General features: G+C 35.8%; 1 protein-coding gene across 1 annotated transcript in view; it reads right to left on the bottom strand.

The window, feature by feature from the left end:
- The window catches only part of MSH4 (mutS homolog 4), a 55,112-nt gene that overhangs the window by 31,619 nt on the left and 9,728 nt on the right, over positions 1–13,765 (bottom strand). Inside the window, exons 3-6 of the mRNA XM_026679302.2 lie at positions 9,647–9,810; positions 8,190–8,300; positions 5,962–6,077; positions 2,138–2,311 (exon numbers count right to left, since the gene is read on the bottom strand). Coding sequence (XP_026535087.2) covers positions 2,138–2,311; positions 5,962–6,077; positions 8,190–8,300; positions 9,647–9,810 — 565 coding nt within the window. The remainder of the gene's footprint in view (positions 1–2,137; positions 2,312–5,961; positions 6,078–8,189; positions 8,301–9,646; positions 9,811–13,765) is intronic.

Raw genomic sequence — 13,765 nt, 5'->3', positions numbered from 1 at the left:
TAATTAGACCCTAGGAAGTCTAGTTCTAATCACAAATGGTTGATCCTGATGGTTCAGACCTGACTAAGGTTTTATGAGTAAGATAACAGTTCCTAAAATCTTGATGAATTCTGCAGCCAAGATCCAATGCAGGCTATTTAATGAAATGTGTTGAATAAAATCAACCAAATGCAGGGATAGTGTGGGGAAAGATCAATTATATTAAACCAATTTCCCTTCTTTTATATATATCACTAAAACTACACAATTGGTATTAAAGGCAATAATAAGAACTAATTGCTTTTAAAACCTTTAATAAAAATTGCACTTTAAAAAACCCTTAAATAATTGGTTGCTTATATAAATGTGACTCAGGTAGTCATTTATGAATCCAAACAAATGCATTCTTACTTAGTACAGTAGCAAAGATGCAGCAATCTGGAGCCTGGGATTTATATCAGGAGCTTCTTATAGAAAATATCATACGTATGTGAAGCAGAGCTCCTACTATTTTCCTCAGTTCTGAAGATGAAGAGGATAGCCTTAAGTTGAAGTATGTCATCTGTGACCCCAAAACAGGAAAACATCTAGGTGTTAACAAATTCACAAATGATGGTTAAAGAATCAGTTACAGGAAGGCAACCTGTTTTTTTTTTTTATTGTCTGTGTTTCCCACAAACAGATATGAATAGAAGGATATTATTGGATAAATGTGGGAGGTTCTAAATACATGGGAGCCTGGTAGATACCAGAAAGAAAACTGCAGATGTAGCTCTGAGCTAACTGAATGGCCTCTGAAACAGTTTGATTTCAGCAATAACTCAGTTGACAAATTAGTGAACTAGCTGAAAATTAGGATGCCCTCATCATCACGCAGTTGGATTACTGCAGTAAGATCTACTTGGGGCTGCTATTGGAGTTGATTCAGAAGGGTGCAGATGGTGGTAAAATGCAGCAACTAGGCTGTATGTGGAACAGTACATCCATGTGTCGTTCCCCCCCACACACACACACTTTGTTTTAAGGCTCTTCTTTTTCTCTTGTATATTATTCATTTGCCATACTGGATTTTTTGTGAGGGATGGGAAGCAGAATACCAAGAGAGCATGACTTCTAATGTTGCCTTTGGCACCACTAAAAACAGCTGTATGACCTTGGACCAGTCATTCTCTCTTAGAAAGGCACAATGAACAAACCAGTTCCAGTTTAGTCTGAACCTGGGTTCTAGTCCTATCTAAGTCACAAAGTCAATAGGTGATTTTGGGCCAGTCACTTTCTCTCAACTCTACGAACACGCAATGACAAGCCAAGGTTTTGCCACTACTGAAATGCCTATCGAGCTTCTGATGAGTTAGCCTTCTGTTCATCTGTGTGTGTGAATCACACAAACCGTGATGAAAACCCAGTTACCTACCTTAACTGATTCCTTAAGCATCATTTCTGAATGTGTGTATGTTTTCATTCTTTGGATTCAAAGATGTTTCAGCATAGAGCAGGAGTGGGCAACTATGGCCCCTTTACAGCCTGTGGACTTCAATTCCCAGAATTTCTGAGCCAGCCATGCTGACTCAGGAATTCTGGGAGTTGAAGTCCACAGGTAATAAAGAGGACATAATTGCCCACCCCTGGCATAGAGCCATGTCTTGATCTTCAGAACTGAGGAAAATAGTTGGAGACCTTATACACAGATACATGCTACAAGATTTCTCTAATAAATGAATCCTTATGTTTTGGACCTGAGTTCCATGCAACGAGTGAGCTCCCATTACTTGCCTCACCTCCTGCCCACCTAGCATTTCAAAAACATGCAAATTGAAGTAGATTAATAGATACCACTTCAGTGGGAAAGTAACAGCATTCTGTATGCCTTTGCCATATAGTCATGCTGGTGACATGACCATGGAAATTGTCTTCAGACAATGCTGGCTCCTATGGCCAAGAAATGGAGATGAACACTGCGCCCTAGAAGTGGACATGACTAGATAGGGAAACCTTTATCTTTTTTGTGTTCTATCATCTTCCTTTAAACATTTTAATGACTGAAAATGTACGTTCATTAACTTTAAAGCACAGACTTGCATCCAACACTATATCATAATTGTAAATATAACTGTCATATCTTCTCCATAGTTTAGAATTTGAAACAAAAATATCTTACCTAGGATCTCTATTGTTAGTAATTAATTCAAGATTTAGGGCTGATGTTGAGTCAATCATTGCTGTTTGCTCACTTCCATGGAAACGAATCTTAAGTGACTTAGGCGCATAAACTGAATTTTGAATGAATTCAACGTATTTCAGCAAGGCAGCAACAGCTGCAAGACAGTAATACCTAAGAAATTATAATCAAATGAATGAAAAAACAATTTAAATAATGCATTATATTATCACAGCTTTTAAGATTTAATGTCACCAATTTTGCTGGCAATAACACTGAAAATATCACATAAAGAATTTGTTTTATCTATTTATTAGGTGTATGTTTTGGCTTTTCTTCAGGACCTTAATTATACTCTTTCTACAACTTTTTCTTCACAACCACAACCCTGCAAGATAGTTTGATCTGAGAGACTGAGAGTCACTCATGAGCTTCTATCGCTCAGAGTGAACCTGAATTAAAATTTCTTCAGTGCTGGTCCACATTGATCACTACATAACGCTAGCGCTCACATAAGATGAAAGCTTTTTGTAGATTTACTACAAAATTTACTACTACTGACTTCTGGAAAATAAAAGTATGTTTCATTTTCAAAGACAGTAAACACATAAAATCTGAAGGAAAAGAAGCTGTACATAAATATTCACGGTTGTTAAAAATTTCCACCCAGAATGGGTTTCCCCTAAGGTTACTATCAGATTATCGGCGTATAACACGCACTTTTTTCCCCTGAAAATAGGGGGCAAATGATGTAGCGTGTTATACGCCGATATAATGTTAAGAAGCCTTCGGTGAATGCTGCTGGGATCGGGATCAAGGACACAAATGAAAGAAGGGGAGGGAGGAAGCAACCGAAGCCTGTCCTTCTCTCTGGGTCAGCTCTCTCAGTCGCTCTCTCGCTCCTCCACCAGCACAGGAAGAAACTGCTTCAAAGAAGCGGGGGCTTTTCCTGTCGCCTTTCTCCCCCACCCCGTCCGCCCGCCCGCCCGCCCGCAGTGCTCCGTTCTGCCTGCCTGCCTGCCTTCGTTAATGGTTGAATCGGAACAGCTTCGGCTGAGTAAAAGAGGCGAATAGTTATTATTCTCAGCCGAAGCTGCTCCCAAACAACCAGAAACTAAGGCAGGCAGGCAGGCAGGCAGAATGGGACACTGTGGATTGCAGCGCGCGGGTGGGAGTGAAATTTCCTCTTAAAATGAAGATGCGTGTTATACGCCTGTGCGTGTTATACGCCGATAAATACGGTACTTAATTAAACAGGGGACTTTCCAGAAATTCTGACTGGAATCTTGATCTGATCAGGATCGTCGTGGTGCAGTGGTTAGAATGCAATACTGCAAGTTAACTTACTACTCACTCAAGGAGTTTGATTCTGAATGGCTCAAGGTTGACTCAGCCTTCCATCTTTCCAAGGTTGGTAAAATGAGGACCCAGATTGTTGGGGACAATATGCTGACTCTGTAAACCTTAGAGAGGGCTGTAAAGCACTGTGAAGTGGTATATAAGGCTAAGTGCTATTGCTATCTTCAAAAGCAAATATGACAAAAGACCTAATAAATAATTTTCATTTTGCAAGCAAAGTTGTAACCTTTTTTCATTCTACAATAATCTGATCGTTTCTTGTGCACAATCAGATAATTTTCAAAAAGCATCTGTCACCACAGACATCATAATAAATAAAATAAATAGTGTCAGGCTTTCAGTAACAAAAGGTGAAAACAATTTGGATAGTATCCAAATGGATTTTTTCCAGTTTAGAAAATTTATGCATACATTAAAGTCTTCAATGAACAGCGTATTTTTCTACAATGTTGCACTTAAATGTGAAAAGGTCAATTCAAATCCATCTCCAGACATGAATTTCACTGAGTTGGCATAGCAATTCACTCTAATTTGGTGCAATTTATTTGGTGTAATTTATGGTCAGGAATCCTAAATCGTACTCTAAATGTCTTAAAGGGAAGATAAAAGTGAAATAAATACATTTAAGGCAGAAAATTGTGGATTTATTCCAGAATCTTTCTAATGAGCTCAACACTCAAGGAGAATAAAAACTTACTCAAAAGAAGACATAAAACTGGAAAAATAAAGATTACTTGTGCATAGTTTATAAGACAGATGATAGATACATAATATCTATCTTGTTGGAAAATTAATTTTATTTATAAATCATATTTATATAATCACACCCATTTCATAGTACATAACTATTGATGGCATAAAATAAAATCATAAAATAACAATATCAAAACACAATGCTATTAAAAACATTGATGCTATTATTTAAAAAAGGCTAGGCAAGAGTATTCGATGTTATGAACGATGATAGGAAATTAATATGGGTAATTTCGAGTTTAGTTTCCATCCAGCACGTTCCTAATCAATTGCTACATTCAGATCAAAACAAGCATATACATTACTGACTTCAGCTAGCAAAATATGGTTTGGCATTTATTTATTACATATCAGCAAACATTAAGGATTTAGATAGAAGAGGACAACAGATCCAAATTGCTCTCAGAGGAAAAGTGGAAGCCATAACCTAGTGAGATGTTCACTAACTCCAGATCTCTCTTCTGCAAGACCAGTCACAAGGTGTTCCTCTCCTGATACCTTCTGCCCACAGATGCCTTGACCCTGTTCCTGAGCCCTTCTGGTCTTGGAGCCAGCTCTGCTACACATTTTCTTCTATTCTATTGGCCCTATAACCCATGCAGCCCATCACTTCCATTGTAGACTAATTATGGTTTTGTGATCGCCCTCGACTGACCCATAGTTTTACAATCCCTGCTTTATTTTATGGTTTTTCATTTGAGAGAAATAATATTGCCTCTAATGGGAAAAAAAATCCAGATAGACATGTTTAACCTCAGCATAAGACCATAATTCATAGTTCTTAAGAAACTGAAGCAGCAGTTAATTTTTTGGGGTTTTATTATGAATACAACCATTAGCAAAAACTACATGGAAATAGTTATTCTTATGTTACTACAATTATTTAAGAATTATCTAACCAGAGATCCTAAATATATTCATTTGAAAGTTCAGTATAGCTGAGGTTTTTAAATCAAATTTAGTCCCAATGAACTTAGTTTAACATTGTAAGTTATACATAAATCCTACCCAGTTACTCAGAATAAGGGTTTATTAAGCTAATAATTATTATTTTGCAGAATCAACGTAGGATATGACCAGGCTGAACCCAAGTGCACCATCCGTTTGGAGTACCTTTGCACCCACAAGTGATCCAAGACCAGCCCCTCTTGAACTCCACTGACTCTTACCTACCCACAATTTTCCTTGACTGCTAGTATTTCAGATTCTTATTTAGGAATAGCATGGAATAAACTTGTATTCCCTTAAACAACTGTGGTTCCTGATTACTTGCACCTGACAATATTATCATGTGATCCAAGACAGAGTCATGGTGACAGAAAAAGGAACTTCGTAAATGAACCATCTGCTAGGAAAATAATTACAAAGTAACAAAGTAATCCAAAGTAAACTAGGAAATATAGAAACTTCCATTTGTTGATTATCTAGCAAGTTCACTGTATTCTTGCATGTCACATTCCAAGATGTTTTTTCATGGTCCCAAGAGGCCTACAGAAAGGCAACTACTGAAACTTTTATTCATATTCCTTGGATCCATTTCAGTCTAAAATACAAGTTGGGTCCAAGTTAATATATGTGGTGTTATATTTAAAAATATTTATTTAGTCAAATAGAAGGTGACAAAGACTTATAGTGTTTCCAAGTTACTAACTGAAAAATGATCAATAATACAGTAAACTAAAGTGAATGAAATATTTTTAGAACATACATACTTAGACTGAACTTCCATTAAAACAGTGCTGAATTCTGGAGTACATAATTGTTCAATGTATTCCAAACCTTTGGTTTCATTAAAATATTTTCTCTGGACTGTGGTAAAAGTCACATTCTGAAAGGAAGCAATGGTGTCATTGTAATAAAAAAAAAACAGTTCTAGTGTATTACCAATATTTAAAAGTAATAAAAACAAAGTTATTTAGGTTCAAATACTGATAAAAGGCAAAATAGGAATTTACCATTGGATTGATTCAGATCTACATATTACCTTTGTTGATTTCTGGTGATTGTCCATATTTGTGCAGCTCACAGATGACAGTTCTAGCATGCATGTACAATTAAATTTCTTTTTAAGAGAAATTATTATTGTACAAACACTGTTAAGCTGAGGCAGAGCACAAGATTATCTTGCTTGGGCATAGGAAAAGAAAAGAACAATCCCCCATCTTGCTTTCTGCTTCTGTGCTACTCTTGCTTACAATTGCCAAGAGACTCATGATATCTCTGATGTTAGTTTGCTAGTTCTTTGCAGGACTCACACTGTTGACACTGTTCTGACTCATGACTTCCAAATCTGAGGCTTTTTATATTTATACAGATCTGTACAAATAGTCTTCGACTTGCGACCAGTTGCTTGGTGACTCTTTGAAATTACAACAGAACTTCCCAGGGCTACTTATGACCTAGTTTCAAAATTCTGATGGTCTCCTAAACCCCCACCCTGTAGTATTTTGGGATTTGGAAACTTATCTACATTTACAGCCATTTGCAGCATCCCGCAGTCATAACCATGATTTGTGACATTTTATTTTTGCCAGAATCTGGTGTTTACTTCTTGTTTCCAGCAAAAAAAAAAAACAAAAAACCCTACCCATTGCAGACAATGGATTCCTTAATGATTGCTGCATTCACCTAACAATCACAGTGTTTGATGCACACAACACTTAACATCCACTGGATGTTTGATTCACTTAACATCCACTGGAAAACAAAAGGTTGTAAAATTGGGCATGGTCATTTGGTGACCTGCTTAATTAACAACTGCTACAACTTACGGTTTTAATCACAAGTCAAGGAATACCTGGACCAGACTGTGTGGGATAATTAATGGGGGAAGAAGTTGAATTGCTAGTCAGATAAAGACTTAAGATATCCATCATGCAGATTGGAAAGAATAGGGAAAATTTGAAGAAATAACAGTGGGGCGGGGGGAGAGACACTGGGACAGGAGGGTCAAACTCAAGGACTGGGGGCCGGATCTGGACTGTGGGGTGCTTAGATCTGGCCTGAGGGCCTGACCTGTAAATAGTGAAGGACTGGCAAAAATGGGGCTCCTCCCAAGCTCCGTTTTCGCTGGCAGAAGTTTGCAGGAGGCCATCCCAACTGAAAATGGAGCTCATGAGGGCTGCATGCAGCCCCCCAAGCTCCATTTTTGCTGGCAGAGGGTTGCAGGAGGCTGTGCCAGCTGAAAACAGAGACTGGGAGCCCGTTTTCTCTGGCAAAGAGCTCAGGCCACCATAGGTGACATGAGTGACATCATGCTGGCCACACTCACCCTGGTTCCCTGAGGTCAAACACAACCCTGATGCCCCCCCCAATGAAATTGAGTTTTTGACACCCCTGCACTAGGACATTGTGATTTGGTCATTGCTGCAAAAATAAAGTACTATTTGATATCCTTTTTTCATTTTATAATGTAAATCAAAAAAGGAAAGGAAGATGACCTTTGAAATTAAAATGTCTTGTTCTTCAGTGCAAGGTCAGTATGCTTGTGAAACGTTTATTATCTAGGTAGGATATATTCCCAAATAAAAGCATTGATCTGGCATATCAGAGATAAATGACTGAGAGAAAAAAGAACTTCATCTTTATTACATCTAGCCATTTCTATTCACACCGTCAATATTAGGTTATGGCCCTTGGAAAGGTACTTCAGGGGCCATAAGATTATTAGACTTCTCTTTCTAAATCAGAGAAAGGGCTTTAACCACAGAAAACTAGATGCAAGTTCAGATGTATCCAGACTAATGTAAAATTGCTACCCCTGAGATACATTTATTTGTATCTTTTCGGGTGTGATGAAAGGATAAATGGATAGTGAATTCTACTTTCTGCCTTCCAGCAGAGTGCCTCCAGAACTGGATATAACCAAAGGCTCTATAAAATTGGGAAATAACTACAGTATAATGTTTAAAAATAAACTAGTAAGGAGTTTTAAACATACCTTGAAATTTTCTGCTATCAAAGTGTACAGTTTTGTTGCATTTCCTGAATCACAGGCAGTATTTGACATTATTATTTCTAAGGGTGTTAAAATTCTGAGTTTGGTGATAACCTAGAAAATGTACAACAGTTTAGTAAAAAGGTCTGTTTGAACAGTGTTCAGAACATATAGCTTTATTATAAATTTTATTGTATTTACTCATATAATGTCAGTAAAATAAACACATTTCTGCATCTAGACTTAAATACTAGAGGCAATATATACAGGAAAGACTGAGACAATTAAATATATATAAATTTTTGTTTTTCTTAAAATGGAGAAAATGGGAACACTCAGCCAAGTTTGGCCAATCACCAAGGAAGAAAGCAATGGCAAACATTTCCATGTGAACAAAACTAGAGTTTTGCCAAAACTGTTCATAAAATGTGGTTGTTGTACACTCATTGACTACAATCCTGGATCAATGTTTCACCATTTTCTGTCAAGCAGTACTGCAATAAATATGTCTTCCATAAGTTTTGCTTGTTTGAGAGAAACAACAAAAAAAGAAGTCTTGTCCCACCCATCAGTTGGAGGACAAACTTCTCTTGCTCTGGACTATAGATTTCAAGCAGTGGGAGATCTCAACCCTTCATGCCAGAATGTTGTTACTACTGTCAATCTCTCCAGACTTAAGAGGCTACTGTTGTACTCTCTTTCAATACACAACGGGCTCTGGTTTCATTCATTGTTGGTCTCAGCCCTGATAAGTTTCCATAGTGCCTGAAACTCTAAATGTTCTCATTCTTTTTTTCTTTATTGGTTCATAGATTATTCCAATAGTGATGAGTGACGTACATCCCACCTTCCATTAATGAGTTTTAATGAATCCCATTAAAACAACGCACTAAAAAAATAAAACATTTAATTGATATCATAACCAACACATATAACATTAATCATATTAATTACCATTTTCTTTAACTAAAATAAATCTTTCACGGCCAGAGATAAGTTCACAGTATTCAGGCTTTCAAAGCTGGATGGCATATTAATCATGTTATAACAGCCTTCCTAGACAGTTGTAGGGGTAATTCGGGTAACTGGGAAGAAACTGTTATATAGAAAGGGTACCACAATTGGGAAGACTAATTTTGTAATCTTTGTAAATGGTCTTTCCTGACCAAAGGAATATGGAGGGATCTTGTTGGATGAGCAGGTACTATTGAACCACTATTTTCTATGTTTTATTGTTATTGCTACCTGTAAACCATTATATATAACATTATGTTTATTTGGATTTGGCACATACAGTTTTATGATTTTGCAATCAACCAAGTTCAATTCTAACGTCAATAAAAAGCAATCAGAAAAATTTAGAAACCTAATGCCAGAACAATGGCTATGCATAATTCTGCTGATTCAGTGCAAGTATCTTAGCTGTTTATATCATGAAGATTATAGTATTCAGAATTTACCTTGGTATATGTTGTATTATCAGCAAACTGGGATAGTACGACTTCTGGATTTTTTAGGTCAATACTTGCCATTCCCACTTCACCTCTAGCAAATCCTCTCCCTTCTATTACAGCCACAATAACCGATGCAATACTGTGAGTGGAGACTGCTGAAGATGATGTAACTGTGGAAGATACATTTAAAGTACTGACTGAGCCAAGACCTGCTCTGAAAAAGTCTTACAAAAATCAATAAAGGAGAATATTTGTAGCTCAGGGCTAAAATGAGAGATCCTTCATGCTCTCTGGGCTTGGTTGTTTTCTTGCAGATATTTCATTAACCAAACCAGGTAACATCAATAGTACGAGCAGCATCTAGCACCACCTAGCACTAATGATGTTACCTAGTTTGGATTATGTTTTCTGCAAAAAAATAACCAAGCTCAGAGAGCACCAAGGACTCCTCTTACAAAATGGATAGCATTTATAATGAGTGGCAGTTGGTGATTGCCACTGGTATTTAAAATAATTGTCCTACTCTTAAAAATTTGGCATACTAGCCAAAAAGTGCCAGCAGGGCATTTTTTTTTTTTTTTTTTTTGCAAATGCAAAAAAAATCGATGTACCAAATTGTAACTTGATTTTTAAAAAATCAACTATATTTTTCAGCAATTGAACAAATAAATAAATAGGAAACAGCTGAATATGAATTCTGTTTTTCCTTGATGATTTATATTATTAAATTTAGTGCTTAGGTTTAAATTTACATTTAATACTTTAAGTTTAAATTTACACTTGGGGAGAGTTTTTGCTCTTATGGAAAGAATGCAGTCTTTAAGTCTGGAACATTCTCATTGTTTCATCAGGCTATTATCAGTTTGTGGAAAACAAACATATCCTCAAAATGTAATTATATTCATGTTGTTGCTTTCTGAATTACTGTGCAGAATTAGAGTATATTTTTCAAATAACACACATCTTCACTTATTTTTCCAGTGCTCTTTAAACATTGTTCTTTATATTGAGCTATTAACTTCCTGTCAATTCCTTTCACAGTCTTTGCTAGGTCAGTGTTTGGGTCTTGCAATTTAATTGTGTGTTTACATTGCTACAATCATTAGGATATTTTTTTTTAATTGTCTGAGATATATTCTTGAGGTTTCTTTCCCTTCAAATGGGATTTAAATGTAAACATTTCAATTTGCTTAAAACATCATATCATAGGTTTCAAAACTTCTTTTGTGTAAATATAATTGTTTTATAACTCAGACTATCTCTAACATGAAAATGAATGTTAGTAAAATATATTCAATTCACACCTATTCATTTTGCACATAATACATATAATTATCTAGCTGTGCCTAAAGGGAGGGACTAAATGGAAGCAAACTGGATTGTTCTGCACTCTTGGCTAATTACATATTATCTTCATGGGAAATGTTCCCATTCCAGAATCAGAGAAAAATAAATGATAGCATCCCAGTCATATATTGGCTATCAGTTGGCTATTAGTGTACCTTGCAAAGAGGTTGGCAAATGGATAACCATTTGAGGATTTATGGTTGCTACAAAGTAAGACTTTAGCAAGCCTTCCTCTTCCACTACACAGCAGACATGATTATTTCATACTTTATTCATTAAACATGAAACTCAGTCAACTGAACATTTAAAAATTATTATTATTATTATTATTTAATTATTAAACTTCTATATCACTCGTCTCACTGAGGCTACTCTAGGCAGCTTAACTCAAAAATTAAAATACAATATAAAACCTTAAAATAAATAAAAATTATATATTAAAAATTTAGTTATGTGTTTTAAGGTATGTCCAATAAACATTCTGGAAGTTTGACACCACTTCAACTTTAATTGCCTCCAGGGTTGTTCCCCTGCAAAGAAATCCTAAAGAATCAAGTTTAGGGTACTTTCTCTGACATCTATAATTTAAGGTAGCCATGCTGACATCTAAATAAAAATCATAAAGAGATCATCCTGTTACCATCTTGGAAGACTAACCTCATTTATTTCTTGTTTTGTCTTCCTTAATGGATTATATCTTCCTTGATAGATTTAGAGAAAATTCTGGAAGTAGTATATGATAACATATATGTCAACAAAGTCTCTGTTGAGACTGTGGTATGGCTTATTTGCAGGATTAAATGTGGGCTGGCTGGCATAATTATTAAGCAATGCTAAACTGTAATCAATCTGGAATATTTTAAATTGTATTCCTGTACTGAGCAGGAATTGGACTTGATAATCTAAACAATACCTTCCATATCTATAATTCTATATAGGTATTTGTTGAATCTTAACATAGAATTTGTACATATTATATTTGGAATAGCATAAATGTTTTTTAAAAATAATCACCTAATATTTTCAGTATTATGTATCTGAGAAGTCTCTAACATTTTAGTTCAGAAACACTAACTGGAATCCCAATGTAAGATATTTTATTTCAATTTTTTCTCCTCTCCTGAAGGTGCTATTCAATTATAATTCTTTTATACCATAACTAACATCATATTTCTAGCTCTTTCAATAAAAACAAATTTAAAATCCGAGTGCAATTTTATACTGCCCTCTGCTGTCCAGTTTAACAACTACATAAAAGAAAATACATACAATAATCATCAAAAACATCAAATGCCATGCAAACTATTAATATATTTAAGTTTCTATCAATTATTCACAAGGTGTTGAATATGTTTGCTAGTTGTTTGAAATAACAGGAAACAAGCAGTTTTTTGTATTATTTAAAAATGTATTTTTAAACAGGAATTTGTAAACTCCATTTGATTGCTAACCATCCTTCTCCATGCTATTGACTTTGCTGTGTTGGCTGAACATAGTGGGAATTAGTTCACACACCTGGAGGGCAGAAGTTAAAGAAGGCTGCTTTATTGATCAGTTTGGAAGCCTTTCTCTGTATTTTCTTATTCAGAGTTTTTGCAGCGTTAATTCAGCGCCAGAAAAACAAACACAGATGGCTTATGCTTCATTTAATGTCTTACAAACCAGTTGTAGATTTCTCCAACATGGAGTAAACTCAAACAGAAACACGTTGCAAGTAACTTCAGCAGCACAGGAGCAAAAACAGAGAGAGAACTTCCAATTTCACTTTCCAGGTCAGCTCCCATTGGCTGGTCTGTTACCATGCCTACTCACTGACTTTGTTAATTATGTCTCTGCCAGTAAATGAATACTCTGACATTTTTGTCCATTTGAACTGATAAGTGTACGTCAAGTGGTTATTTCAAAAAGTAATTTGACAACTGACTGGACCACACTTCAATGTCTCTTAAAATTAAGGAAAGTTCTGGAAAAAATAGAGAATTTCTTCAATCTACTAGGTGGCTGTAATAATTGGTCCAAACTCTTCTTGTTAAAACAGTTTGGATCAATTATTACAGAAAGACCAATTACTGGTCCAAACAATAACAGTTTGGACCAATTATTACAGCCACCTAGTAGATTATATAACAATCAGTGAATTATAGTTCAACATATTTGAGGGGCACCATATTGTTCAGCAACTTTTTGGGAACACTGATATTATCAATGATCATACTGTGCAGTCTAATTAAACCACAGAGTGGTGAACAAATATACAGAATGCAATGATAAGCAATACAAAGCTCAGCAGTAAACCAAACTGAATTGGTTGTTTTTTTTAAAAATGTAAATGTAAATGCAAACGTGAGACTCAGCATGTGCCGAGTACAATAATAGTAAATAAAACATGTCAGTATGTCAAACCAAATCTTAATAAATTAGAAACAGCAACAGTGATAGGTTTCCTTCTGTGCAGGCAAGGCATTCTTCCTTTTCTTCTGCTTGTCTGATTTGCTAGTCAGAGTATCCACACTGCATGAATGTTGCATGGTCTCAGATACAGCACAACTTTTTACAAATCATGTGGGCAGTAATCAGGGCCCAGCAACATTATTCTTATTGTTTGCAAGCAGGCAGTGGAGTTGTACAGGGTTACTCAAAAGTTTTTCTGCCATGTCTTTTATTCTGCAAACATAGTGACTATCTTCAGAGTTTCCCGTTTTCTGGCATGCTCATTCTCAGTTGAGAGCACCAACCAGCTTATTCTTATTTTTGTGGTATGTTGCCTTGCATTGTTTT

Source organism: Notechis scutatus, chromosome 3 (genome assembly GCF_049901735.1).
Source record: "Notechis scutatus isolate UNSWTSFEM ecotype Mainland chromosome 3, rNotScu1.2, whole genome shotgun sequence".
Classification (NCBI taxonomy): Eukaryota; Metazoa; Chordata; class Lepidosauria; order Squamata; family Elapidae; genus Notechis; species Notechis scutatus.
Note: the sequence above shows the minus strand (reverse complement) of the source record. Positions and strands in the feature narration are given on the sequence as shown.